This window comes from Epinephelus lanceolatus, chromosome 2 (assembly GCF_041903045.1).
Source record: "Epinephelus lanceolatus isolate andai-2023 chromosome 2, ASM4190304v1, whole genome shotgun sequence".
NCBI lineage: Eukaryota > Metazoa > Chordata > Actinopteri > Perciformes > Serranidae > Epinephelus > Epinephelus lanceolatus.
In genome coordinates this window covers 2,244,055-2,270,989 of record NC_135735.1, presented here as the reverse complement: position 1 = coordinate 2,270,989, position 26,935 = coordinate 2,244,055, and the positions used below count along the sequence as shown (strand labels likewise).

The 26,935-nt window shown below is 42.8% G+C and overlaps 2 protein-coding genes across 3 annotated transcripts in view; one reads left to right on the top strand and one right to left on the bottom strand.

Annotated features, from left to right (window-relative positions):
- The window catches only part of LOC117259760 (tetraspanin-18B-like), a 64,129-nt gene extending 39,240 nt beyond the window's left edge, over window positions 1–24,889 (top strand). For both annotated transcript variants that reach the window (XM_033631454.2, XM_033631444.2), the window contains exons 3-9: window positions 4,031–4,126; window positions 4,904–5,098; window positions 7,649–7,723; window positions 20,285–20,383; window positions 20,497–20,664; window positions 22,151–22,234; window positions 22,710–24,889. In XM_033631454.2, coding sequence (XP_033487345.1) covers window positions 4,064–4,126; window positions 4,904–5,098; window positions 7,649–7,723; window positions 20,285–20,383; window positions 20,497–20,664; window positions 22,151–22,234; window positions 22,710–22,757 — 732 coding nt within the window. In that variant the 5' untranslated portion in view covers window positions 4,031–4,063 and the 3' untranslated portion in view covers window positions 22,758–24,889. The remainder of the gene's footprint in view (window positions 1–4,030; window positions 4,127–4,903; window positions 5,099–7,648; window positions 7,724–20,284; window positions 20,384–20,496; window positions 20,665–22,150; window positions 22,235–22,709) is intronic.
- LOC117259753 (dynein regulatory complex protein 1-like) lies at window positions 9,250–19,766 on the bottom strand. The gene is made up of 15 exons (XM_033631431.2): window positions 19,454–19,766; window positions 17,090–17,193; window positions 16,769–16,943; window positions 16,542–16,679; window positions 16,148–16,231; window positions 15,918–16,028; window positions 14,258–14,358; window positions 14,050–14,181; window positions 13,645–13,966; window positions 13,072–13,161; window positions 12,899–12,985; window positions 11,758–11,837; window positions 11,449–11,604; window positions 11,264–11,364; window positions 9,250–10,360 (listed from the first exon to the last, which is right to left on the bottom strand). The coding sequence occupies exons 2-15, from the start codon at window positions 17,188–17,190 to the stop codon at window positions 10,332–10,334; spliced, it is 1,707 nt and encodes a 568-aa protein (XP_033487322.2). The 5' UTR covers window positions 17,191–17,193; window positions 19,454–19,766; the 3' UTR covers window positions 9,250–10,331.
- Window positions 24,890–26,935: the final 2,046 nt, after the last annotated feature.

The window sequence follows — 26,935 nt, the reverse complement described above, 5'->3', positions numbered from 1 at the left end:
CAAAGAGCAGGATGGTAAATAAACTGGAATTACTGGTGTTAACTGGTCCACGCTGTGACGACGGAGCATCAGAGAACAGCTGTTGGTTTTAATCTCAGAGACCTGAAAACAACCACAAAATAACTCCGTCTGACAAAATTCACCTTCTGAACTGAAGTGGTCGCATTTCTGTTCATGCAGCTTATGTCAAGATTATTTTTAAATTGCACATTAAAAAGAGAGATCATACTAAATGTTCCAAAAGTTACAAAATCTGATTACAGACAAAATGTCTGACACAAAGACTGGGTGAATGTGGACAATAGTTAAACAGCTAGAAAAACAAAAACAGATATTTCTTATGGTTTTATTCAACAAGTCCTCCAGAAATGTGTCGCCTCTCTCAGCAGGACATCATCTGTCTGTTTAAACCAGTTACAACTCACTGTTGAAAAATGGGGGAACAACCTAACGGGATAAATTTCAACATGGACTTTTTAAGTGGTTACACAGGGTCCATCTTTTCGTGCTTCCGGATAAGACTATATACTGGAGTTTACCAGCCTGTCGCTCATGCTGCATTTGAAGATATTACCAGCACGGCCCTTCTCGGCTTTCAATGTCCGACAGTCCACCACCAACGTTTTCACCACGTCTCGTCAACGAAAAACAAACAGATTTCGTCCTAGTTTTTATGATCAAGATCTATTTGTAGCTCGTCATCGTCTCGTTTTCATCATGGAAAAAAGGTCATTGACGAAAGACTTTTGTTAAAAAGTCAAAATTAACAGTATTATTTACTGTCCTGTGATGGATATGTGGTTAACATCAGCAGTGATGGAGAAATTTAAAAAACGATCACCAACATTAAAACCAAATCATCGAACCAAAGGAGTCACCATGTTTAATAGAATCCAGCCTCCTTTAACATGATGATTCCCAAACAGTCATCATGATTAATTATTGAGTTATTAAACTGAGCTGCTCGCCGTCCCCTCTGATGTGACAGGTGGCTCCATGTTAGTTTTAACTGGTAAACACCATCAGGGACCATAAGTGCACAGTTGGTCCTCTTCACACCCCCACTGATGGCCCCTCTTACACCAACATGTCGTCCTCAGCAGCAGCCAGCGTCCCCTCCATGTGTCAAATGATCCCACGGGGACAGGCTGTCAGTGTCACGTCCTCACAACTGACAAAAACTGTTACTGACGATGTGTCATCGCACTTTCCTCCGTCCTTCTTCGTGTCGTTGCTCATATCAAGACACCAAATATATTCATAGAGTCCTCTGGTGCTGCACTCTGTGAAAATGTTACACCACATGATTTTTACATTTATGATACAAGATGATTCATATTGATGTAAAGTCTCAGTGAGTCAGTTTCATGTTGGCATTGAGGACATTTCACCCTCCTTTGGTCTCAACAGAACTTAAAAAATATATATATAAAAAATGTATAACTGAATCCTGCTGAACTCTAAAAGCATCAATATTTTAGATCTGGATATTAGTAGAGCTGCAACTAGTGATTATTTTCATTCTGAGGACTGTTTTTGCTTCAATAAATAATCTGTTGGTCTAGAAATTGTCAGAAAATCATGAAAAAGTGTTCATCACAAAACATCACAGCCCAAGTAAACATGTTTTATAGCTTGTTTTTTCCGGCCAACAGTCCAGAACACAAAGATTTTGAATTTACGATATAAAACAGAAGAAAGCCAAAAATATTTTTGACTTTTTTACTTGAAAAGTGACGATTAATCGATAATTAAAATAGCTGACAATTGATTTTGTGGTTTTCTGGCCTGTTGGCACCTGGCATGTCTGAGCGAGTGAAGTTAGCGATTGTTAGCAGTTTGCTTTTCCACAGAGGCCTGGGAAAATTGCGCATTTAACCCTTTGAAACCTGGAGCGACATCACTTTTCTTGCGATGCTTTCAGACGCCTTTCACATGTATTTAAACCTTTGAACCCTGAATAAATTGGTGCAAGTGGCGGATTATTTGACAGAGGGGGAGGACTTACAGGATGAAGAGGAGGGGGGCAAGAACTGAACCTTGGGGAACACCTTGGATGAGGGGAGCAGTGGGGGATTCACAGTTGTTATGCTGATGAACTGATATCTGATATCTATATCTATATCTATATCTATATATATATATATATATATATATACATATACAGTACAGGCCAAAAGTTTGGACACACCTTCTCATTCAATGCATTTTCTTTATTTTCATGACTATTTACATTGTAGATTCTCACTGAAGGCATCAAAACTATGAATGAACACATGTGGAGTTATGTACTTAACAAAAAAAGGTGAAATAACTGAAAACATGTTTTATATTCTAGTTTCTTCAAAATAGCCACCCTTTGCTCTGATTACTGCTTTGCACACTCTTGGCATTCTCTCCATGAGCTTCAAGAGGTAGTCACCTGAAATGGTTTCCACTTCACAGGTGTGCCTTATCAGGGTTAATTAGTGGAATTTCTTGCTTTATCAATGGGGTTGGGACCATCAGTTGTGTTGTGCAGAAGTCAGGTTAATACACAGCCGACAGCCCTATTGGACAACTGTTAAAATTCATATTATGGCAAGAACCAATCAACTAACTAAAGAAAAACGAGTGGCCATCATTACTTTAAGAAATGAAGGTCAGTCAGTCCGGAAAATTGCAAAAACTTTAAATGTGTCCCCAAGTGGAGTCGCAAAAACCATCAAGCGCTACAACGAAACTGGCACACATGAGGACCGACCCAGGAAAGGAAGACCAAGAGTCACCTCTGCTTCTGAGGATAAGTTCATCCGAGTCACCAGCCTCAGAAATGGCAAGTTAACAGCAGCTCAGATCAGAGACCAGATGAATGCCACACAGAGTTCTAGCAGCAGACCCATCTCTAGAACAACTGTTAAGAGGAGACTGCGCCAATCAGGCCTTTATGGTCAAATAGCTGCTAGGAAACCACTGCTAAGGAGAGGCAACAAGCAGAAGAGATTTGTTTGGGCCAAGAAACACAAGGAATGGACATTAGACCAGTGGAAATCTGTGCTTTGGTCTGATGAGTCCAAATTTGAGATCTTTGGTTCCAACCGCCGTGTCTTTGTGAGACGCAGAAAAGGTGAACGGATGGATTCCACATGCCTGGTTCCCACTGTGAAGCATGGAGGAGGAGGTGTGATGGTGTGGGGGTGTTTTGCTGGTGACACTGTTGGGGATTTATTCAAAATTGAAGGCACACTGAACCAGCATGGCTACCACAGCATCCTGCAGCGACATGTCATCCCATCCGGTTTGCGTTTAGTTGGACCATCATTTATTTTTCAACAGGACAATGACCCCAAACACACCTCCAGGCTGTGTAAGGGCTATTTGACCAAGAAGGAGAGTGATGGAGTGCTGCGGCAGATGACCTGGCCTCCACAGTCACTGGACCTGAACCCAATCCAGATGGTTTGGGGTGAGCTGGACTGCAGAGTGAAGGCAAAGGGGCCAACAAGTGCTAAACACCTCTGGGAACTCCTTCAAGACTGTTGGAAAACCATTTCAGGTGACTACCTCTTGAAGCTCATGGAGAGAATGCCAAGAGTGTGCAAAGCAGTAATCAGAGCAAAGGGTGGCTATTTTGAAGAAACTAGAATATAAAACATGTTTTCAGTTATTTCACCTTTTTTTGTTAAGTACATAACTCCACATGTGTTCATTCATAGTTTTGATGCCTTCAGTGAGAATCTACAATGTAAATAGTCATGAAAATAAAGAAAACGCATTGAATGAGAAGGTGTGTCCAAACTTTTGGCCTGTACTGTATATATGCCACGGTTATTTTTTTGTCTATCGACTAATTGATTAACTGATCACTGACTAATTGTTTCAGCTCTGATATTCTGAATATTTGTATTTTACTGTGAAAACTGAGCAGCTTTGTAACAAAATTTTTCTTTGGTATAATAAAACAACGTCTTATCTGCGGGGTGAGTCACTGTTTCAGTGTGACTAACAGGTGTGTGTGTGTGTGTGTGTGTGTGTGTGTGTGTGTTTTCAGGGGCAGGGGGAGGTTTCAGCTCGAGGTTCAGCCATGGAGGGGGACTGCCTCAGCTGTATGAAGTACCTCATGTTCATCTTCAACTTCTTTATCTTTGTGAGTTCACACAACTTTTTCTTCTTCTGTGCTTTTACATCAGACTATAAATCAGTGGTTCCCATCTGGTGGGTCGCGCTCCAAAAGTGGGTCACAGGTCCACTCTGAATGGACCGCAGGTGATTCGAGAATATGTCAAGTTTGTAAATAACACACTTTATTTTTAATGCAGTGAATTTCCAGCACAGAGCTTTTATTTTGAAGTGCTGTTTCCTGCTGTAGAGTAAATGACCAATGGACAGCTACTTGACAGAGACAGTAAACCAACTCAAGGACATAACCAAATGCAAGTATGACGCTGAAAATATTAAACTGTGTGGACCTCAAACTAATGACTGAGGAGGAATCTGGACCCTGTGGCTGCACCAGTTGGGAGCCACTGATCTAAATAATCCAGATGTTTCCAGATGTCATTTAACACAGTATGAAAGATGAATGACCATGTTGCAATTTTGTTAAGGTTTTTTTTCTGTTTTAAAAAATTCTGCTGCAGAACATGTTTCAATAAAGGGTCATATATAACATTAGGTGGAAATACATACATTTATAATTTACAATGTTATGTCAAAATATGAATTATAAGCTTCATGGAATAATTTAACACATTTTGAAACAGAGCAGAGATACGGAGCTGCTGCAGGTCCTCTTGGCAGCAAATAAGAAATCAGTCACAAGAGAATGGCTGAGCCCAGCACAGACTGCTGTGGAAGATTGGTATGGAATAAATTTATGATGTAGAAATCCTTCTGACTGAATAATTAACCCCCTCTCTCCCAGCTGGGCGGCTCCTTCCTGCTGGGTGTTGGCGTTTGGGTGCTGGTGGACCCGATGGGCTTCAGGGAGATCGTGGCAGCCAACCCCCTTCTGTTCACCGGGGTCTACGTCATCCTGGCCATGGGCAGCATGCTGTTCCTGCTGGGCTTCCTGGGCTGCTGCGGAGCCATCAGGGAGAACAAATGTCTCCTGCTCTTTGTGAGTCTGCTCCAGTTTCATCTGTCACTGATGCACTGATCAGAGCCATGTACTGGTTTTACTGGTTCAGATAGAAACACCATGATGTGTGATCGTCGTATCTCTGCGTTACACCAAAGTACTTTTCAAAGATTTCACTGTTGCAGACAAATTTCTAATGTCACAATGACATCATGAGAGAGAAAGACAGGGTGAGGAGCTCAGACATCCAGAGGGAGCTCGGAGTAGAGCTGCGGCTCCTTTGCAAGGGGTCAGTTGAGGTGGTTCAACATCTGATCAGGATCCTCCTGGGCGCCTCCTGTTAGAGGTGTTCCAGGCACGTCCAGCTGGTAGGAGGCCCCGGGGCAGACCCAGAACACACTCGAGGGATTACATATCTCATCTGGTCTGGGAACGCCTCGGGGTCCTCCAGGAGGAGCTGGACAGTGTTACTGAGGAGAGGGACGTCTGGAGTCCGAGCTGTCTTCAGCCGGTCTTTTTCTCATCTTGATGTTCTGGCAAATCAGACACGTTTAATATTATTGTGGGTTTTCAGTCTTGGCTCATGCAAATACTGAAGTTCAGTGATGTGAACATTGTCAGCAACAGTTGCGCTCTCTGCAGCACCAAACAGGAAGCAGTAAACTGTACAGACAGTAAACATGGAGGGGACACAGGGAAGAATGTGAACAAGTCTCGCTTCTCTTGTTCTGTGCTCTGTGGTCTGCGGTGTATCTGATCCACCAACCAGCTTTTATTTTACTGAGAAGTCTTAGAGGCCGTACACATGCTGCGTCTTTAACCGCCTGGAAAGTGCGAGGTAGGGCGCTGGGTGCTACTCTTGTACCAGCTTTCAAGAGCACGGCAACAGGTTGCATCTGAGGTTGCCAAGCAACCTCAACAAGCACCATGTCACAGCCTATTCACATGAAATCCTGAGAGCAGAGCTGATCTTCTTCCTGTCTGTGTCTGTGGGACAGATGTGACGCTCTGACAGCTCTGCACTAACATGATCAACTTCTCCTACATATTGATCACACACTGGTATTTACTGAAGAAGGAAAGATATCTGTCTGCTGTGATTGGTTGGTCCTCATCACATGACATGCAGTGCAAGCTGCCGCGTTCCAAAAATTCGTTCTGAATCACATGCTTTATATTTTTACTTTTAGTATTTACTGCAGCGGCCCTGTTACATGCAGTATGCACACAATCAGGACATGAACTTTGACCCTCCAGCTTTAATATCTGTTACTTTGGAGATAAAAGAAACGCCACTTACCAAATTCACCAGAGACAGAGATCAACCCTCAGAGCTCTGCTGATGTTACTTTGTGATGTGGGTAGTTGTTTGTAATATTTATGATTATCTTGTTCTAATCAGTTACTTTAACGTGCTGTCATCCGTCACTGTGACCTCTGACAGCTGTCAATCAGCTGTCAAACTGTCATCTGTTTGCAGCTCAGTCGATGTGACGCATCGTCCGCTGTGCAGAGGATTGTGGGTCAGAACAGTCAGAGAAGCATGCTGGCTTTCATACTGCAGAATCTGACCTGATGTAGTAGAACATCCTGGTATTTTTGGCAAACTGCATTTGACATATTGTGTATGAGGACGTACTAAATCTTTGTCTGGCGTGCTGTATAGTCTGGTAGTATGAGGACTGGAACACACCGTGTGTTTGTCTCAGGATGCAGCCATCGCACCCTGAGAAACAGATGCTCTGGAACGCGTGTGCGTGGCTCTGGTGTTGCCCTGGCGTCTGAGCACACCTGCCACACATCTACATTGGAGACAATGAATTTGAGGGAGCAAAAAACGCAGCATGTGTGTTGCCCCTTCATTTTTGAAACAGTTCTCCTCCCACTAAAAGAACTCAGCTAACCATCGGAGGCTGGTAGAGTCAAGGTGACAAAATCCAAATCTAAAGTTGATACAGATACAGTTTGATTGGATTATAGTGATGCTGAACTGACAAGAACACTGTCGACATACAAGGCTTTTTATCTTGTGTTTCTAGAGTGATGTGTCTTTGTGGAGTTTGGTGTAATATTTTCCACCAGGTGCAGGACGGGAAATCTTCTCAAAAGAAATCTAGTTGTAGTTTTTAAAGTAATGACCCTGTGAGATTCTCAGTCCTTCAAATCTCAGTGTGTGAAGAAAAACTCAAACTGTCTTTAGGTGTCAGAGGCTGTCGGACTCTTTAGAGTTTTTATAAGTCTTGCAGTGTGTGGTGTGTGCACTCTAAGTTATGTAAGAACAAGGTGAAACAATGCAAATGCGCCATCTAGAGGAACGAGATGATTATTACCGTTCAGTGTTTATATTTTCAACCTTTATTTGGGACAGGTCACATTATGATTCAGTCAGTGCTGAACTGTGTGTGTTGTGTTTCATAAACTTAGACTTTCATTTTGTTTATTTACAACATCAAATATATTCATGACTCATGAACGTCTGGAGTCATTATCAAACATTTCTTCAGGTACAGTAGAGTATAATTATGATTAGAGTATTACTTCATGAGCAGATGTTCCCAGTTTAACACAGTGACTTTTTACTGGTTCCAGTTCTTCATGCTGATCCTCTTCATCTTCCTCGCTGAGCTGGCAGCTGCCATCCTGGCTTTCCTCTTCAGGGAGCACGTGAGTACTGACTCTGGATCAGTTCATCGTCAGCGGAGCTGAACTGAGTTCATCAGCAGAGAGTTGATGCACCGCAGCTCCTGATGTGATGCAGTTTCTGTCCTTTATCACAGAGGGATTAGGATGTTATTTAAGATGTTCCTCCCTGTCGTTAAATCCCTCAAGTCTTTCAAACATCTGTAAAAGAAATATGGTAACACTATTCATCAAGTCGCATGATGGGTATGAAAGCAGCACACTGGTGAGGTCAGAGGCCTCGTCACATCACAGCTGATAGACTTAAAAATACTGAAACACAGTTCAGTTTATTCTCCCGCACACAGATGTGTTCGCTCAGCTGCCATCAACATGTAAAGTCTGTGTGGTCGTAAATCGTTAAGCTGCATGTGAACATCTGCACACGGACCACACAGACATGAACAGATACCAAATTTACAACATGCAGTTGCACAGATACACAAAGTCTGAGCTTTAACTCTGTTCACACATGTTGCAGCTCTGGGTTTCCTCTCACAGGCCTGAAGTTCGTGGACGTGTTCAGTGTGAAGCTTCTTATACACTCAGCTCTGATTGTTTTCTCCTGCTGCCTCCGCACAGGTGCACAGCAGAGAGGTTACTGTCCTGAACACACTGTGTTAGTCCCAGTAGCTCATCAGAATTCCATCAAAGGGAACCAAGAAGCCGCCGACGTACTGATCAGCTTTTCTTCTGTTTACTTTGAAGTAGTTCTGCATTGTTGAGTTGGAGTGAGAGGCAGGTGTGTACTTCTGTTTCTGGAGGGACTTTTGACCATTGAGTCTCTTGTGGAAATAGTCTGGAGCCTCTCAGCTCATTTTTCATTTCCAAGGGATGTTAGCTGGAGGTCAAAATGCCTAAGGATGAAACTGATTATATCTACAACCGATCAGAGCAATGAAATAGGTGACGTAGCGCTGAGCGACAGACGATGTAAACAGACTTCAGCGAGCAGAGATGAGCTGTGATGGTGCAGCATCAACACGTCTGTATATGAGTGAATTTGAAAAGCGTACTTCAACAGAAAGTTTCACATCAGCTGCAGCCATCTTGGTTGTTTTTGAAAATGTCTCAACAGTGCTGCTCTTCACTGAGATAGCTCAGTGCTCAGTAAAGTGTCTCAGGCATGAGGGTGAGCCGGCCAAAAATCATCACGTACTTTGTGTAAAGCGTGCAGGCTCTGCAAGTTGTCCGTCATCGTCTGAAACACGCCATGAATAAGATAAACGGCTGTGATTCGCCTGAATCAATGAGTCCAATGGGACCAGATGCATCTGCCAGAGCAAATTAAACATGAGCTCGCAGATTAATTTGATTTCCAGGAGTTCACTTCACAATGAACAGGGTTTGTGTCAGTGGGGTTGAGTTTTTTTTATTGAAGGATAAATTAAAAATCATACAGAATAACAACTGAAACAAGGCTTTTCCTTCCATTTTTCTTTTCTCTGACAAACATCCCTCCCCGCCTCCCACCCAGCCCCTCCCGCCCCTACCTTCAAAGTTCATGAAGACACAGATTCAACACAAAAATAAGTTAATAAAAGAAAGGAGGGAAAATAGAGGAGAAGGTCTTTTAAAGAACTGTGCGTGAGAGTCAATAACAATATTGTACGATTACATGATATTTCTCTCCTGTTCAGGAGCAAGTGTTTGAAGGTTAAAATAAAATATCAATCGTTGCCATTTCTTATAGAAACAGTCTTTAGAGCAGCTCTCAAGTTTGAGAGAAAATACCAGGTCTTTAAGGCCGACAGAGGATGAGGGGGGTCAGGGGACCTGACAGAGCTGTGAGAGTTCAGGGTTGCAGATCCTCTTTTAATATTTCAGACAAAGTTCCAAAAACATCGACCCAGAAGCTCTTTAGTTTGAGACAAAGATAAAGCATATGAGCGAGGTCCGCAGGGGTCACATCTTAGTCCACACTCGGGTTGATCTCTGCAAGTCTTTCCTTATATAACTGGATACGGTGCACGACCTTGAACTGTATGACGAATGTGTCCTCTTCAGAAATCCTTTGTAAGTGTGATCCCAATTTTCGATTCAGTCTCCCAAGATAGTTTTGTTTGAAAAGCAGTATGTGTATCCAATGACATACACTCAGCGACCACTTTATTAGGTACACCTGTTCAACTGCTCATTAACACAACTGGCTAATCAGCCAATCAGGTGTCAGCAGCTCATTAACATTTAGTCATGTAGACATGGTGAAGACGAGCTGCTGAAGTTCAAACGGAGCATCAGAATGATGAAGAAAGGTGATTGAAGTGACTTTGAACGTGGCATGGTTGTTGGTGCCAGACGGGCTGGTCTGAGTATTTACTGGGATTTTCAGCACAACCATCTCTAGGGTTTACAGAGGATGGTCCCAAAAAGAGCAAATATCCAGTGAGCCAAAATGCCTTGTTGATGCCAGAGGTCAGAGGAGAATGGCCAGACTGGTTCAAGATGATAGAAAGGCAACAGGAAGTCAAATAAGCACTGGTTCCAACCAAGGTGTGCAGAAGAGCATCTCTGAAGCAACAACACCTTGTCCAACCTTGAAGCAGATGGGCTACAAACTGATGACTCCACACGCTGTCCATAGACTGCTGAGTCAAAGCGGAGGGTGGGTTCCAGCATTTCCTGTCACACACATGTCAGAGGGAACACACTCATTTCTGCTGCGTTACATTTACACACAGGATTATTTTAACACACTGAAGCTGCCACTAACAATGACTTTCTTTATTGTTTAATCTGCCGAGTGTTTTCTGGATTCACTGACTTATCTTTGGGTCGACAAACGATCAGAAAGTAATGACAAACACACATCACAGGTGTCTCCTTTTTTTGGTTTTCCTGATCAACAGTCCAAACCCAAAACTCTTCACCTACTCAAAGAAGAGCAGTAAATCTTCACATTTAAGAAGCTGGAAACAGATTGTTTGTGGCATTTTTACTCATTTAAACAATTATTTAAAAGATGAATCGACTGTAGTGTTGTAACGGTGTGAGATTTTCACAGTGCGATAACCATCTCAGAAAATAGCACAATGTCATGGTATCACAGAATTATTATTATAAGTCGAAATGACCCTTAAAGGTGTGAAAACAGAAGGGTTATTTTTAGCTGAACAAATGTTTAATTACTATAAATATCTTCAAACTATTTTTGAATGCAAGTTTGTGTAAAAAGTGAAATAAAGTTGAGACTGACACTGCAGCCGAAACCGTTTTTTTTTTTTTTTTTAAATGGGAGTTTGTGTAAAAAGAAAGAAAAACTAAAGATTTTCTGCCTAGTTGCATTTTCTTCAGTATTGTAGATATGCAAATGTACACAGTATGATAACCGTCAACTTTCATATCACAGTTTACCTGAGAGCTGGTACACCGCTGCGACACAGCACGTCTGGGTGAAGCAAAATCTGAGATTTACTTTTGCTGACTTTAAAATAGTTAATTTTCTGATGACTGACTCATCAATAAAGATTAGTGAAATAAATGGAAAACACTGCAACATGTAAGAAAAGTATGGGAAACACATACGTGTGGCTTTTATGGCTCCCAGCTGACTCCGCAGGTCTGTGTTCTCCTTCTGCAGACGGTCATTGTCAGCGTTGAGCTCAGAGATGTCGGTCAGGATACAACTACAAACAAAAACAGGACTGATCATTTGAGTACAGGTGGACGTTTGGTGTGTGTGTGTGTGTGTGTGTGTGTGTGTTGCTCACTGGTACTGCCTAAGTGCATTCTCCGTGTCATCCCAGAGTTGCAGTGTGTCCTCAGAGATGATGGTGGCCATTCTGTCCCAGTAGGTTTTATCCTCTGAAGGATCGTCCCAGAGTTTTAGATGAAGACTCTGATGTTGGCATGCTGAGCTCTCAGCTCTTCTTAGAAAGCAGCAGAAGAACATCAGCATGACATACTGACAGAGAGACGACTGTATCGCATCATTTCATGTTCAAATCTCACACACAAACCATAACACCACCTCTGTTGTCGTGGAGATACAGACATGATGTGTGTGAGCGTGTTCCTACCTGGACCTCAGGTGGTCCTGGAGGAAACTTTTTAGAGCACTTTGGAGTTGAGAGGTCAAATGAGTCATTGACGTGGTCTCCTGCAGGCGGACAAAACACAGAAACAGTAACCGTCCAATGATGTCATCGTGTTTGTCAGAAGCTCCTTTTACACTTCCTGTTCAAGGCGGGAATATCACACCGTTACTCCGCCCCGCCGTTCTGTGTAAAACGTACAATTGTGGAATGGGGGGACAGAGTTGTCTCGCCTTAAGGCAACAGCGCCAAATCAAGGACAGGACAGGTGTGACGTTTTGATGACATGTTATGTGTGCGATCCATAACGGGAGATTTAAAAAGCAGCAGTTAGCGGCTAACTCACAGAAGAACAACAGAGGCTTAAAGTGTCAAATACTGAAAACAGTGAGGTCCAGGAGCTCCTTACCCTCCGAGCAGAGGACGAGATCAGCTGCCATATAACAGGGACGCTAAATGATTGTTATTGACATGTGATGTCATTGTTATTGTTTATAAAGAGCTGCTGACGTGTACATTGTTTGTCACACTAGAGGCTGATGCTGTCGTGTTATGTCACGCCCATCACGCGTGTCACACCTGTCTCACCTCTTGCTTCCAGGATGCTGGCCTGCTATTTAATGTTGTGTTTACACCAAACGTGATGCGTATTTTTGCGTGGCATTACTCACGCAGATTTGAATGCTAGAATATTTTGTGTTTGTGTGTCTCAAGGTCATACATCCCCGGAGGATCTCAATACTGATTGGCTATCGTGGCTCAAATCGGTCACTCCAGTTCAGATTTTTCGAGCGTATGTCACAAAATCACACTGCTCACTTAATTCGCGTATTTGGTGTAATTTGCATCGCGTCTATTGCACAGCCCGGTGGAAATTGGCGTCTGATCACATCTTTACATCGACTTAACCTGTAATTCACTCACACATATTGTTCTATTTGCACCCGGTGTGAACACAACATAAAGTCAGACACTGTAGCAGCATGATGCTGCTGTTGTTGTGTGTAAAAATACAAAGGCAGTGTAAAGAAGGGACTTCGTAGCAGCTCTATATCGCTGTGTAAAAAGGGCGACAGACTCGAGGCCATATTTTGCACAAGCATCCATCCTCTGCCGTCCTCCTCACCTCAGTCTGAGATCTCCGCTGACGTTCACTGTGATCTAATAAGAAAAGAGCCAACTTGGGCACATCGTTCTCTTCAATGCCAAAAGACTGGAAGAGAAAACAACACGTGGTTGTTCAGTATCTGCTCTGTACAGTCCAACAACACACCGACACTTTACACTACATTAACTCACACAAAGAAGAGAGCGCAGCTTCACTACGGTCGGACTGTCCTTCTGCTCGGGAACCACCAGGTTCAGGAGTTTGTCGTTTATCAGGACACCCTGAGACAGAAGGAGAAACTCTGTCTTTAGTTTTAGCATAGATGATTAGATACTCTTAGATGATTGACTCAAATAATTAAAGCAGCCAAAACCTGGGAACAGAAGGAAAGAGTAATAAAATGTGGACTGGTTTACGGAAACAGATTCATAGATGTTTGCAGGTTTTTCATTTAAGACTTCAGCAGACAAATAAATTATACATCAGTGAAGAAGAAAAAGTGGACTCTTTGTTTCACCTGATAAGCAGCGGTCAGTTATGTCAGGCAAGCGCTTCAGTTAGTAAGTAGCCTGTCTATTCCGCCCCTCCGTGGCTTCAAAACCCCTTATTGTACTGTATCGTATCATATCGTACCTTCATCAAGTGTATCCCTAAATTGTCAAACTATTCCTTTAATATAAGACACACAAACAGAAAACCTTTTGTAAAAACTCTTCCTGTAATAAAATAAATAAATGAACATGAGTAATGAACTTGTTTCTCACCGCCTTGTCACACAGCAGCTCCATCACATTCCTCACTGTCTCCATCGACAGTGTGACTTCCTCCACCTCTGTCTGCACCGCTGTCCCGTCCATGTCCGTGCTCTGACTACACTCTGAAGTCTGTCCGCTGAGAGACAGCTGGTGTTTCTTGGGCTGGATGGGCTCCATCAGCTCCACAGGAGGGCGCTCCCAGGCTAAACCCAGGACCTGTTGGCAGATCAGTGAGTCCATGGCCAAAGCCCTCTCCGCTAGTTCCTTCACCTCTTTTTCAGCCATTCGACGCACGTCCCTGTATTTTTTGGCATTGGTGACTGCAAAGTGCCTGCATGATGTGAAGGAGGGGCGGAGGTGTTAAGAAAAGAGAAGAAGAGGAAAAACTTTAACCTTGCAGGATAATTGACTCACTTGATTTGCTTTTCTAAGCGTTCCTTTCGCTCGATGCAGCGTTTGAGTTCCTCAGACATCTGGCTCGCCTTTGTAGACGGTTTATCCTGAGTGGAACACTTTGCATTTCGACTTGGTGTCACTGTCTGCATTCTGAAACACAAAGACAGCCCAACAGAGAGTGAGGTAAAGGTAACTGAGTGTGTGTGAGAGAGAAAATCTGTTCTACCTGGAGATCCTTCCATTATTTTTGGCCCCTCTCTTCAGCAATGGGATGGTGGGGCTGGTTTCCTTCTTGCTGTCTTGGTGTTGTTTCTCTGTCTCCTGAGCCTGCAGAGGCAAGAATGAGATTTAAGGCCTCTCGATGCTGCGCTTTAGTCTGACAACTGGTTTCTGAGGCTGATTCCAGTTCAGTTTTACATCAAAGGAAAATCCGCGGTTCAGTAGGAGCTCTCTTTGTATGCCTCTGAGCCGGCAGTAGCTGTAGTCAAAGGTCTGTGACCTTGCCCCTGTCTCATTTTATGAACGCAATTTCTCAAGACAGCCGTAAGGGAATTTACACAAATTTTGCACAAACGTCCAGTTGGACTCACAAATGAACTGATTAGAATTTGGTGGTCAAAGGTGAAGGTTACTGTGACCTAACAAAACATGTTTTTGGCCATAACTCAGTGACAGTGAGATACTGGCTACAGTGATGAAACAAAACCAGCATCAGATGGACTGTATTCATAATCAATACGCCACAATAATATAAATAACCAGCACCAATTCATCAATCAATGAGAATGTGTGTGTGTGGGCCGGGCTTAAGCACATACAGCCAGCAGCAGCAGCGACCCACCGTCCGACACCTGCACACCTTGAGGACGGAAACAGAGGAGCACCTGCTGCAGCAAGCCAACATGCCGTCTGCGGTCATTTTGACTTGACCAGCTGACTTCACTACAAGCTGATTGGCTGTTGAAACAGGTGACGTGCTTTAAAACCAGCCGCCGGCCATTTGACCAGCTGAGTGTCAGGTGACATCATCAGCCGGCTTGAGTCGAGCTCAGACCGGCCAGTTCACACCGCTGACACTTTTCTCTGTGACGTTCTACAGCAGTTTCTTCTCGTCGTGAAATCTTTGGTCTGAACTGGACTGAACAAGGAAAAAATAATGAAGTGATGACATTTTATATCCGAAAGGTCAAAGGTCAGCTTGACTGTGACATCATCATGTTTTAACGTCATATCTCAGGAACAGAATTTTTAATAGTTTCAAACCTACTTGATCCTTTTACAGTCATGTTATAGTTTAGTGTCCTGAGCTGCAAACCTTTAAACCTCTGTAGCTCCAGTGCTGTGTGCAGGAACATTAATGTGCAGCCCTGCTGTTTGTTTGATATCATTTTTCATGAACATGTTGTGCAGCTGGAAATACCGAAATATATATCGTCACTCAACTTGTACTGAGATATACATTTTTTGTCCATATGGCCCAGCCTGAAGAGACAGACAACTATTCACACTCACATCAACGGACAATTGACAGTCACCAATTAACCTGCATGTCTTTTGACTGATGACATAATGTCCAAAAGGTCAAAGGTCAGCTTGACTGTGACATCATCATGTTTTAACGTCATATCTCAGGAACAGAAGGGGAGACATTTGGTCAGATACTGAATTGGTGACTCTAATCTTGAAACTGTGCTGATTGTATAGATCTTCTGTGTGTGAAGCATCCATGTTTTCACTGACATGGATGGAGACTGTCAGAGACACTGGACTGGTGGGCGGAGTCATACAACCACAGGGTGGTTATTCTAGTATTAAACAGAGATCATAGCAAAAAGGCTACATTCAAAGGATAAGATACCGGGGAGCATCTCTATATTCGTGCATACCTGAAGTATTCCAATCTGTCCTTCCTCGATCTTCAGGTCATTCATCATGCTCTTAATCATGGCGTCAGACGCCTCCTCTGCCTTCTTACTCCTCTCCTTCAGCATCTCCGACTAGAAAAAGAGTTGTTATGTGTCCAATGTAAGACATAAGGTATGAATGAGGACTAAAGGTTGAGTGTGTACGTGTGTGTGTGTGTGTGTGTGTGTGTGTGTGTGTGTGTTATCCTGACCAGTTCGTCCCCAGTGATTTTTCGTTGCTCCCATTCAACCATGTCTTTTCTGAGCGTTTCTTCAAATTCCTCCTGAAACATTTTCTGCCAACAACACAGGTGTAAACATCAGTAGGAAAGACAACAATGGCACAAAAACACCAGCACTAGTCCCTGTAGACTGAACTACTGCCGCCCCAAAAAATCCAAAACAAGCTCAGGCTGGCCCGGCAGTGAGTGAGGAGGAGCGACAGAGTACGACTACTGGACCTGTACAGGTCGTCAGCCAATACTCTCACTCTTCCCTCCCCACTCAACCAACTGGTTACTGAGTCTGACAGTCCAAAACCAGTCCAGAGTGGATCCCTGTAGATTCAACCAGATTCCACGGATGATTTAGAGATCTGTGTCCTACCTCAGCCTCGGCCATCTTCTTCCTGTAGGTCTCTTTCAGGGTTTTATCCTGCTCCTCCATCGTCTTCCTCATCAGGTCCAACTCCTCCTCCTGCTCCCTCAGCTCCTTCACGTAGAGATCATTGACTTCATTCAGCCTCTGTTCAGAGAAAACACAGGACGTGATGAAATGAGTGGACGACACCTTGAGAAGACAATGTGGACAGACAGACGGACAGACTGATTTACCTGTTGCAGGTGTTTTTTCTTGTCCTCCATGACAGTGATACATAACAGTAACTGGCTGTTCAGGGCGTCCAGCTGCTCCTGACTCATCTCCCCCCGAGCTCTCGACCCCCGCATTGTGTCCAACTCCCCAAATATTTTATGGCAGTATTTTGCGTCCTCCTCCTCCTGCTTCAGTCTGGACGATGGTGGCAAACACATGGGATGAAAGACAGAACAGTAGGAATGGTGTGGAGGATGTAGCAAGTAAAAATGCCCCTTTAGCTTTGCAAAGTCTGCTGCAGTCTGCTGCTACGGGTGTTGGTTTAAGTCTTATTCAGTTACCTGATTCTTTGAGCTTCCTCCAGCTCGCTCCTTCGCTTTGACTCTTTGGCGTCCACTGCAGTTTGGACGTTGGTCACTAAATCCTCCTGCGTGTCCATCATCCTCTGAGGAGAGATTAAAATAAAACAGGACCATTTTTTCTGAGTACACATGACACAGTCACCACAGATACTATGTGAAAGGTTATTCTCTCAGTTTGCAGACACCATATGCAACAGATAAAATGTTCCTGCTACCAAACGCTAAAACAACACGTGTGAGACAGGAAACAGTTTTGTTCAGAGCCGTGACAGGTGGAATCCATGGCCAGTGAATACTGTTAAAGAGAATATTGAGGAATGTTTTAACATTCTCATGTTGATGTCAGCGACTGTTCTTTATGCTGGGTTCACATGACATGATATCAGCCCGGTTACAGCCTGACGCAGTGACGTACGGTGTCGGCTGGCATCATGAATGATAATCAGTGTCGTACGCGATAATCCATCGTTTCATCTTGTTGTGTGTCATAGTAGACGACAACCGACACCATGTCTTGGACGCCTCACAAGGTCCCAACAGAAAGTCTAGCATGTTTGATTTTCTTTTTGTCTTCCACGACTTCTCCCATCACAGCCGTCACTTTGACCAATAGGAACACAGAGTGATCTGTTACCGTGGAAACTGTAGGACAACAACAGCCCAGCCTTTTAGATATTTCTTGTAGGGACGTTAGCACACAGAGTAAAAAGCAAACAGCAGAGGCACTTTATCAACCCGCTGAGTACTGCCATTAGCATCAAGCTAGCAAAGAATGTTCTTTCTTCATAATGGAGGATATAAAGGAACTCACAGATGTCGTCTGGGCCTTTACTCAGCACAGCTGCTCCCATTTGCCTTGATAAAGTTAATGCATTGTGCCATCATTTCAAACTCAACACTTCCTGTACGTACCTGTATAAAATTAAAAGCCTCCTTTAACTTTGGTTGAGAGAATCCCTTAATTTTCTAAATAGGCTTTTATTGTGAAACAGTTGCAGGAAGTTGTTTTGAAGGATTCAGTGACGTACATAGTTTGCATGAGGTAGCTCCTCCCATCTGGTGGCACTTTTTAGGGGACTACAATAACAGTTCAGCTGGCACACGAACAAACACAGTGACTGAAATAACAGTAAACGTAATAACAATAGGACAAGAATAACCTGATGACATCACACACGTTGTGAAAGACGACTGGGGATAATTGGTGAGTACCATCGTGTAGTGTGTCATGTCTGTCGGCCAAGTCACGGCACAATTTTATGACTCCACAATCATCTAATGTGACACAGTGACTGTTGGAACAGACAAAAATGTCCTGCAGTGTGAACCAAGCATTACTTTGTTTTTTTATTTTTTATTTTGACCCTTGCTGAAGCTGACTGGCTGAAAAAGCACGACCTGCCTTCCCCCACCATAAATTAGTCATTAGATTTTTTAAAACGTTGATGTTTGAATTTGAGTGTGACATGCTGGTTAGTTCGTGCTGTCGGTTTATTTGCGGCCAAATTTTAAAAGAGACGTAGAATAAAGTGATTTTCATGAAACATCACTATTTTAAGATCAGATTTGGTTGAGTTTGTTGCACATTATGTGACCAACGACCGTCAGAAATTTCTGTGATAAACAGTCCCATTTTGGCAATTTTTAAAGAAAACGTGCTGCAGGCAGGTTTGGAAGGCGGGAAAACAAATACAAAATACAACCATTTACATTGTATGAGCTGAGCTGTCTCCCCAGTGCTTAAAAATTATTTGACATGCCGCCCCCTTTTTTATTTTACACCACTCCCTCCTGCCATATTAGTAAGGAACAGTCCCTTATGGGGGTGATGATTTTCCAGGTGTTACCATGGAAACGGAGTTATGGCTGGTGAAAAACTTTTAAATTTTGATTGCAAAATGCATATTAATATAGGAATTAATGTCCTTTTTTTTGGGGGGGGGGGGGGGTGACCATGAACTGCGAGGTGTCCATAATGAAGGAAACTATAATTGTTATATTGTAAAACTATAATTAAAGTTTCATAATCAGGAGTTAACCTTCCGACACCCAGTGAGAACCAACCGGGACCTCAACGTTGATTTCTGGTTGATATTCGGCCTGAACGTCTCCGAGCTCTCTTTAACCACTGAAACATCAACGTGTCAGAAAAACTAATCTGTTTAATCTCAGTGTGAATGTATTAATGCTGAGATCTGTAATATTGACTTTCAACTTAGAAATTTAATTTCATTTCACATCTGACCAAACACCTCCAAACCTGAGCACACAGCCGGGGCTCAACGGACGACGGTTGATTGATCCGTTAGTCTCCGGTAAAGTGAAAGTGACACGCGGACTCACCGAGTCTCTCTTGGCCTCACGGAGGGTTCAGATCTCTCTCCTGGATCCGGATCAACAGATGTTCATGTGTAAACTGCCTCTGTTAAAACACTGAGACACAAACACAGGAGCCTCTCTCTCTCTCTCTCTCTCTCTCTCTCTCTCTCTCTCTCTCTCTCTCTCTGTGGCTGCGCGATGTTTACTGACCGTTTCTATGGCGACGGAGACATCAGAGCGATGCGCGCTGCCTTCACGTGCACCTCGTAAACTGCAGACTCAAAGGTCGTGGGGGAAAGAAATGTTTGCACCACCTCCTGAGACTTTGGGATGTGGTGGAGTGGGAGATTCTCATCATGGATGTGCAGCAACTGTGTGATGTCATCATGTCAATATGGACCAACATCTCTGAGGAATGTTTCCAGCACCTTGTTGAATCTGTGACACCAAGAATTAAAAACGGGTCCAACCTGGTACCAGCAAGGTGTACCTAATAAAGTGGCCAGGGAATGTTTGATGATTATATATTTGTGCACTAATCTCCAGACATTTGTCTCAAGGTAATTCGAGGAGTAAAAATAAACACTGAGAATAAAGAGTCTTATTTGGAAATACAGAAAAAGGTCGTGTCCAGACGGAGCGTGTTCGCCTGTCAGGTTCTAAAATCTACAGAAAACATCAGATCCATAAAGGTCTCTGACAGATTTGAGTCCCTTTTGTTCCCATGTAAGGAAATCATGGGGCTGAATATCTGATGAACATTTGATCCTTTATGTGGAGCACTAAATAAACTGTATGTGCAAACTTGAAGAAAAGATCTCGACTGAGCTGAAGTGTGTTTGTGTCTCTGTCCAGTTAACCAGAGAGTACTTCAGCAGGGAGCTCAAACGTCACTACCAAGGTCACAACAACACTGACGTCTTTACATCCACATGGAACGCCATTATGACCACGGTGAAGCATCCATTTTATAATTACCTCTCTTCTTTTTCCTTCTTTCCTCCTTATAATCAACCCACACCACCGTCCATCAGTGACTAACTCCGTCCCTTCATGTGTCTCTGCAGTTCGACTGCTGTGGCGTTAGCGGTCCCGAGGACTTCGAGGAGAGCCTCTTCAGACTCCTCAGCCCCAATAAGATGGTCCCTGAGGCCTGTTGCCAGAGGAACGGTTACCTCGGAGACGCCGCCGTGGAGCAGTGTGTGAGCGGCAGCGTGGTCTTCAGACACAACAAGGTCATTACAGATGACACACACTCCAAAGGCCATCATGTCACGTTGGAGAGTAGGGATGGTAATCAATAAGACTTTGTTGACACCAGTGCCATTATTGATTCTGCTTATTCTTTGTCGATTCTCGTATTGATTCCTGAACAGTTTTCTGTGTGGACGAAAAAGTACAGTTTTATCAGTGAGTTTGAACACGGTGGAGAGGAAACAAGACAAGCATTCATTTTTATTTTGAGTTTCTGAGTCAAAGAATAAAACCTGCTCAGCTTGCTTACGTGACGCTAATGTTCATCATAACATGTCATGTCATTGTAACATAATTAGAATTATCATTACATCATTGATGTCATTATTTAACAGGATATTTACCCTCGATAACAGACGTGCTGCTTGGTTGGGAAGCAGTGGTACTCATATGTAGAGCGTCACACACACATGGCAAGGCAAAAAAACCAAAACAGGCAGAATTGGAAAACCCTCCCCTCGTCCTGCAGCTCTCCCCTCTCTGTCCTAAGCCCCTCCCACCAGACGACCATGGGCATACTGTGTGTGCACGTGCTTTATACAGTTGCAGAGTTGCCCTGCTCTCTCTCTGTTTATCAGACCACGAATGAGAAAAGAATTAGCTGCTAGCCGCCCCACGCTCCCTGCGTCTCACTCCCCACCACTGTGGACTGCTTCCCCAGGTGGAGAGTGGGCAGCATCTCCGGAGACAGACCTCCAGTCTGAGGCTGTAGCAGCTTGTATAGCAGCACAATACCCCCCAGCGCCAGGTGTCACAGCGGGCTGGTGGCCAGCAGCAGCATCAGGTCCAACCTTTGTAACAGCAGCAACAGAAAGTTTGTTGATTCAGTAGGGAGTCGGGGCTGTCCGGTCACTCAGAGCTGGGGTTTGTGCTGACTGTAGTCCATCTCCGGAGCTGCTGCCTGCTCTCCTCCCAGTGAGCTGATCTGTAGCGGTGGGAGTGAGGTGGAGGACACACTGTGATTCGAGACAGTTGCTAACATTAGCTACATAAACATGAACTTGAAGCTGCAGCTGTGAGCCTTTAGCTCAGGTTAGCAGAAGGCTAAACCATTAGCAACATTTCCTCTCCATCTCTGAAACACTTCACTGATACTGACACGTTTTATTTCGTTTATTGTCAGACTCTCTTTTGTGCAGAAATATGTTTCATCATTTTGCAGGTTTTACTCTCTGACTTGAGATGATTATTTTCCAGACATCACAGCAGCACAGTTATCATCTTTCTTTGTCAAATGAAGCCACTCTCTGGGAGCTCAAGATCTTTTATGTATCTCCTCTTAAGGTTCAAACTCAACACTTCACGTCCACTGTAAGATACTGAACCACCTGCAAGGATTTTACACAGACTTTTAAATTCATTTGAAGTTATATTTTATACTGTATCACAGGAACAGTGGACACACCGCAGTGTCAGAATAATTCAGCACAGTTTCCTGATCATGTCTGTGTGTTTGATTTCCTGCAGGGCTGTTACTCTGCACTGGTCGACTACTTTGAGACGTACATTTACACAGCAGGAGCTCTGGCCATCGTGGTGCTGACCATCGAAGTAAGTTTTATCACTTTATAATAAAACACTGAATTATTCCTTGTTGTTTTGGACTGATTTAGTTTTTGTAAATGATACAAACAGAGATAGTTGTCAGAGATTTTATCTGTTGAAAAACCACAACATTCATATCTGAAGATGTGAGCTAACAGCACAATGAAGACTGACAGATTAGTTTTTCAGACAAACTCAGAAACTTCACTCAGTCTTTGAGGAGGCTTTTTATGTAGCATATGTTTCATCAGCCATTCATGAAGTTCGACATGAAATCCTGACATTGGTAAATGTGAATTACTGGAATATGTGGAACTTTATGAATTTATTTGACTGAAGAATGAACAACACTGAATAAAAACATCACTCTGAAACATGATTAACAGTTTAAAAGCCAACTGTTTCTGTATCTGGAGTCTGAAGTCTCATCATGTTCCAGAAATATAACGTCACATTAAGATGTCTCTCGTTCTCTCCGCAGCTCTTCGCCATGGTGTTTGCGATGTGTTTGTTCAGAGGTATCCAGTAACCGCCGCGTCCACACGCATCATCAGCGGCCGTCAGTGCAGAGAACACAAACTGTAAAATATGAAATGTATTTGTACAGTGATAGTTTCTGTGTCTCATTGGTTTTGTGACATCATTTTGTACTTCACAGCAGCAGCGAGGCGTTTGAGGTACTGCTTAGGGCACAGTAGACACACACAGGAAGTAATCCGCCACCTGAAGACGAGGTTCTGCACTGTTTCCTCCAAAGTAAAGGATTAACACTGGTGCTAAGAGGCTCTGCAGGCTGAGGGCAAACTCATTTATAAGTGGTCACTTCAGGATGAATCTGTGTCCTGGAAACACGCTCATGATTTACAGCCTGATTCTCACCTCGACTGGTTTTCAGGATCTCAGAGAGTCTGCACAATTTCAGCACAGCACAGGTCAGGTTCAAGCAGCACACGATAATAGGCAGTGAGCCTCAGAACAGGATTATAACGAAAATGTGAAGATGATCATTTAGTTTGAGCTGATCAACAATGGAAATCAGACGACGTCGGCCTCATGCAAGAACACTTTTGTTTTCTCATCAAAAACTTGTCTTTCTCTTTACTGTTGGAAGTCGCCAAACTCAGGACGTGTTGTTAAACATTTGTTTGATTCACTGGATTTGGCTGATGCGGTCTTCAAAGGACGTGGTCGACGTCGACCACGAAGGCTGCAGCCCCTGAATTGAGACACAGCCACTGTTATCAGGTTGTCCATACATCCGTCCCATTCTGGTGAACTTGATATCTCAAGAACACCCTGAGGGAATTTCTTCAAATTCAGCACAAACGTCCACTTTGACAACAATGATCTAATCAGAATGTGGTGGTTGAGGGTCAAAGGTCAGTGTGACCTCACAAAATGTTTTTGGCCATAACTGAAGGATTCATTCACTAATTATGACCAAACTTGACACACATGTCTGACAGGATAAAATAATGAAGTTGTAGTGAATTTGCTTCACAAAACACAAAACCTACAAGCCACTGAGGGGCTGCTATACCGGTACATGATTATTTTACGTGTCTCCTATGTGCAGTGGGTCGGTTAATTCAGACTCACAAGCGTCCGTGCAGCAATACTCAAGTGTGTTTATTTACACATCCTCTGGTGCATCACAAGAAGCGTCCGTTGATCCACATGTACGTATACCATTAATAACTTGCATGCAAAAACAAACAAAGGCTCCATTGTCAGCCACGCTACACCTGACGGTCAAAAAACTGTATGCTTCACCGGAAAGCAACTTTCAACTGTCATGGCTTCATATGAGTCCAGAAGGACGTGGATGTAAACTGTAACTGCAACTTGTCCAGGTCTCGAAGGCAAACAACTGCAAGGTGGTAATTCTAGTTGAAGTGTAAATCCAATCTCCAGAAGTAAAAAGCGAACACTTGGCTATCAGTGAACTACAGCACAGTCACATGGCTTCAGCGTCATCACTAACTCTGTTGCACTGTGCCTGACGGAAAAACAGCTACAGGTCTGTAAAACACAGCCATGCTGCTGGAAACACAGTGATGACTCTAGAAACAACTGGTTTTGATGTTTGTTGGTCTCAAACAGTGGTCTGCAGCTTGGATGGTGTGTCTCTCCCAGGTGTCACACCATCCAAGAAACTTGTCATTGTCCCTCAGAGAAAACTCTAAATCTGAGAAAGTTTCTGAATCAGGAACAAATTCTGTCTTTCTACAGGAGGTTCTTACACGAGGCCGAGCGTCAGCGACACCAGTCAGACATCATTAAACGTATCTGTTCACAGTCAGGATTTAAAACACGTGTTTACAGGGTCTGTCCACTCACCCAGGGTTCAGTGTAAGATATTATAACCATTAAAGGAGTATTCTGTATTTAGGTTTGTGGTGGAGCACCTGTGCATCAACTTCACAACATGAGACTGAATGTGTGTGTGTGAGTGTGTGTTTATATGTAAATAAGCCTCAGTGGGACTGTGTCAGTGTACAGTGTGTGTTTGTGTGTGTTTGTGCACAGTGTGATACTTTTGTCAGTAGTTAAATAAAAACAGGAGGTTAGCTGAAACAATATTTTACTGTAAATGTGTGTTTTGAAACTTGATTTGTATAAATGGCACTGATTGATATTAAACTGATCTCTGTGGTTTTAGTGCTGCGAAGTTTTTATTTCTCCTTCACACACAAACACAGAGACGTTTTACTCACAGTGGAGTTTATTCATATAAACAGTTTGATCACACACACGACACATGATATTTCTCATTTTATTTGAATGATTTTTCAAGGCCTTGGGGACATAACAGTATCCAGTGTTTCATAAAAAAAATCTGCCTAATTTAGTGAAATGTCTTTATATATATTTAGAGTACTTATATTTCATCTGTATGTGCTGCCATAGTTTACCTGAATTTTTGTGTTATGTTTTTATTATTAAAATAAGTCAATAAATCGATATAAATAAACATTAATAAATATATAATAAATAAATATACAACTCACCTGTAAGCCTTTCTGGTAGCTTTTATTTTATTTTATTTCAAATTATTTTATGTCATTTATTTATTTTTTTTGTAAACATCTTTTGGCTTGTTTGGGCTTTCATGAGTGGTTCGGTTTTTGTAACAGATGTTGTAAATATTCAGCACTGCAAACAAATGATCACGACCGTTTTCTTGAGACCAGAGAAGAATATATTTGATCCCAAATACATTGTAACCTTTAATATGTTGATGTCTGTATGACAGTATGCACATAAACGCCTGTTTGAGCAGGTTGAGGAAAGGCCCCACCTTTAGCACATCACCTGTCCATCAGTGTCAAAGCGCCACCTGTTGGCAGCAGGAAAAACAAGTTTTAGTGGTTCTGAGTCATTTATAAATTAATATAATATTCTCTGTTGCTGCTGTTAATAATTACTGTATAATAAAGTCAGTGGATGACGTAATAAATAGGTGTTTTAGCTGCAATATCAAGTGTCTGCAGTGTGGGAAAACAACAACACGCATGCTCAGCAGGCTGCACTCTGATTGGCTGGTTCCCCGAGTACTGCTGACGTCACTGGCTCCTAGCTGTCAGCCTTCGTATTTCTGTCAGAGCTGATCGTAACTGCAGTCATCATAAATAATCTTCTACAGGAGACATTATAAAGTCTGCTCTCTGAGGAGACACGTTATATAAATCTCCTCGGTGCCCTCCGGCCGCTGAACGTTGTTATAAACCAAACTTCCGGTGGAAATAAACACATTTAAGGTGGAGTGGTCCACCGGGACAAGATGGCGAACAGATCTGCTAACGTTAGCTTGTCAGAGGAGCCTTTTTTTTGTTTCATTTGCCTCCTGTCTGTGTGTTTTATGTGAAGAGGATGGCACCTGGTTAAGATCAGACTTTAAGGATGTAAATCATGTTTCTGAGAGTTAACAAACACGACAGCACCGGACATCACCGTAAAACTGTGTTAAACAACTCTACGGGAACTGACAGCGGTCATAAAGGGGGGATGGAGCAGGACGACAGGTGAGTGCTCAGACTGATTATCACCTGTGTTACACTGTTTTTTTGGTTAATCATCAGAGTAGTAGCTGCCTCTCTTTTTCTTTTTCACTAAAGATAACTGATGAAACAGGTGTTTGTGTCAGCCTGTTGTTATTACTATAAATATTACATTGCTTTATGTTAATGTTAGCTACATCTATAGGTACTGTCTATACTGGTGCACAATAGGCTAATAATAATAATAATAATAATAATAATAATAATAATATTCTCACCAACACCTGTTGAATGCAGGGACTGAATGTAGTCAGTGCAGGCAGTGTGGCTGCACCGGGGCCCCTGAGATGGGGACGTGTTGGGTGGAGGATGGGCCCTTATGAGTGATTGCCACCTTAACAATATGCCGTGTTTAAAGAACTCTCATTTGATTAAAAACAGTGCCACTGAAAAAGGCAAATCATCTGTCATGTTTATTTATTTATTTATTTTTTCATAAATTGTCAATAACAAAATTAAAATGAAATAATTAAATCACCTATTCTATAAATAAACTATCAAAATTGTTAAATTAATAATTATTATGTTCTTTGGTATTTTTGTCATATGCAGATATGCAGTGATGACTGCTGGGTATGTTTTTGTTATCCACTGCTTGAATGTTTATATTTATTCAACATATAATGCACATAACTGTTCATATTTC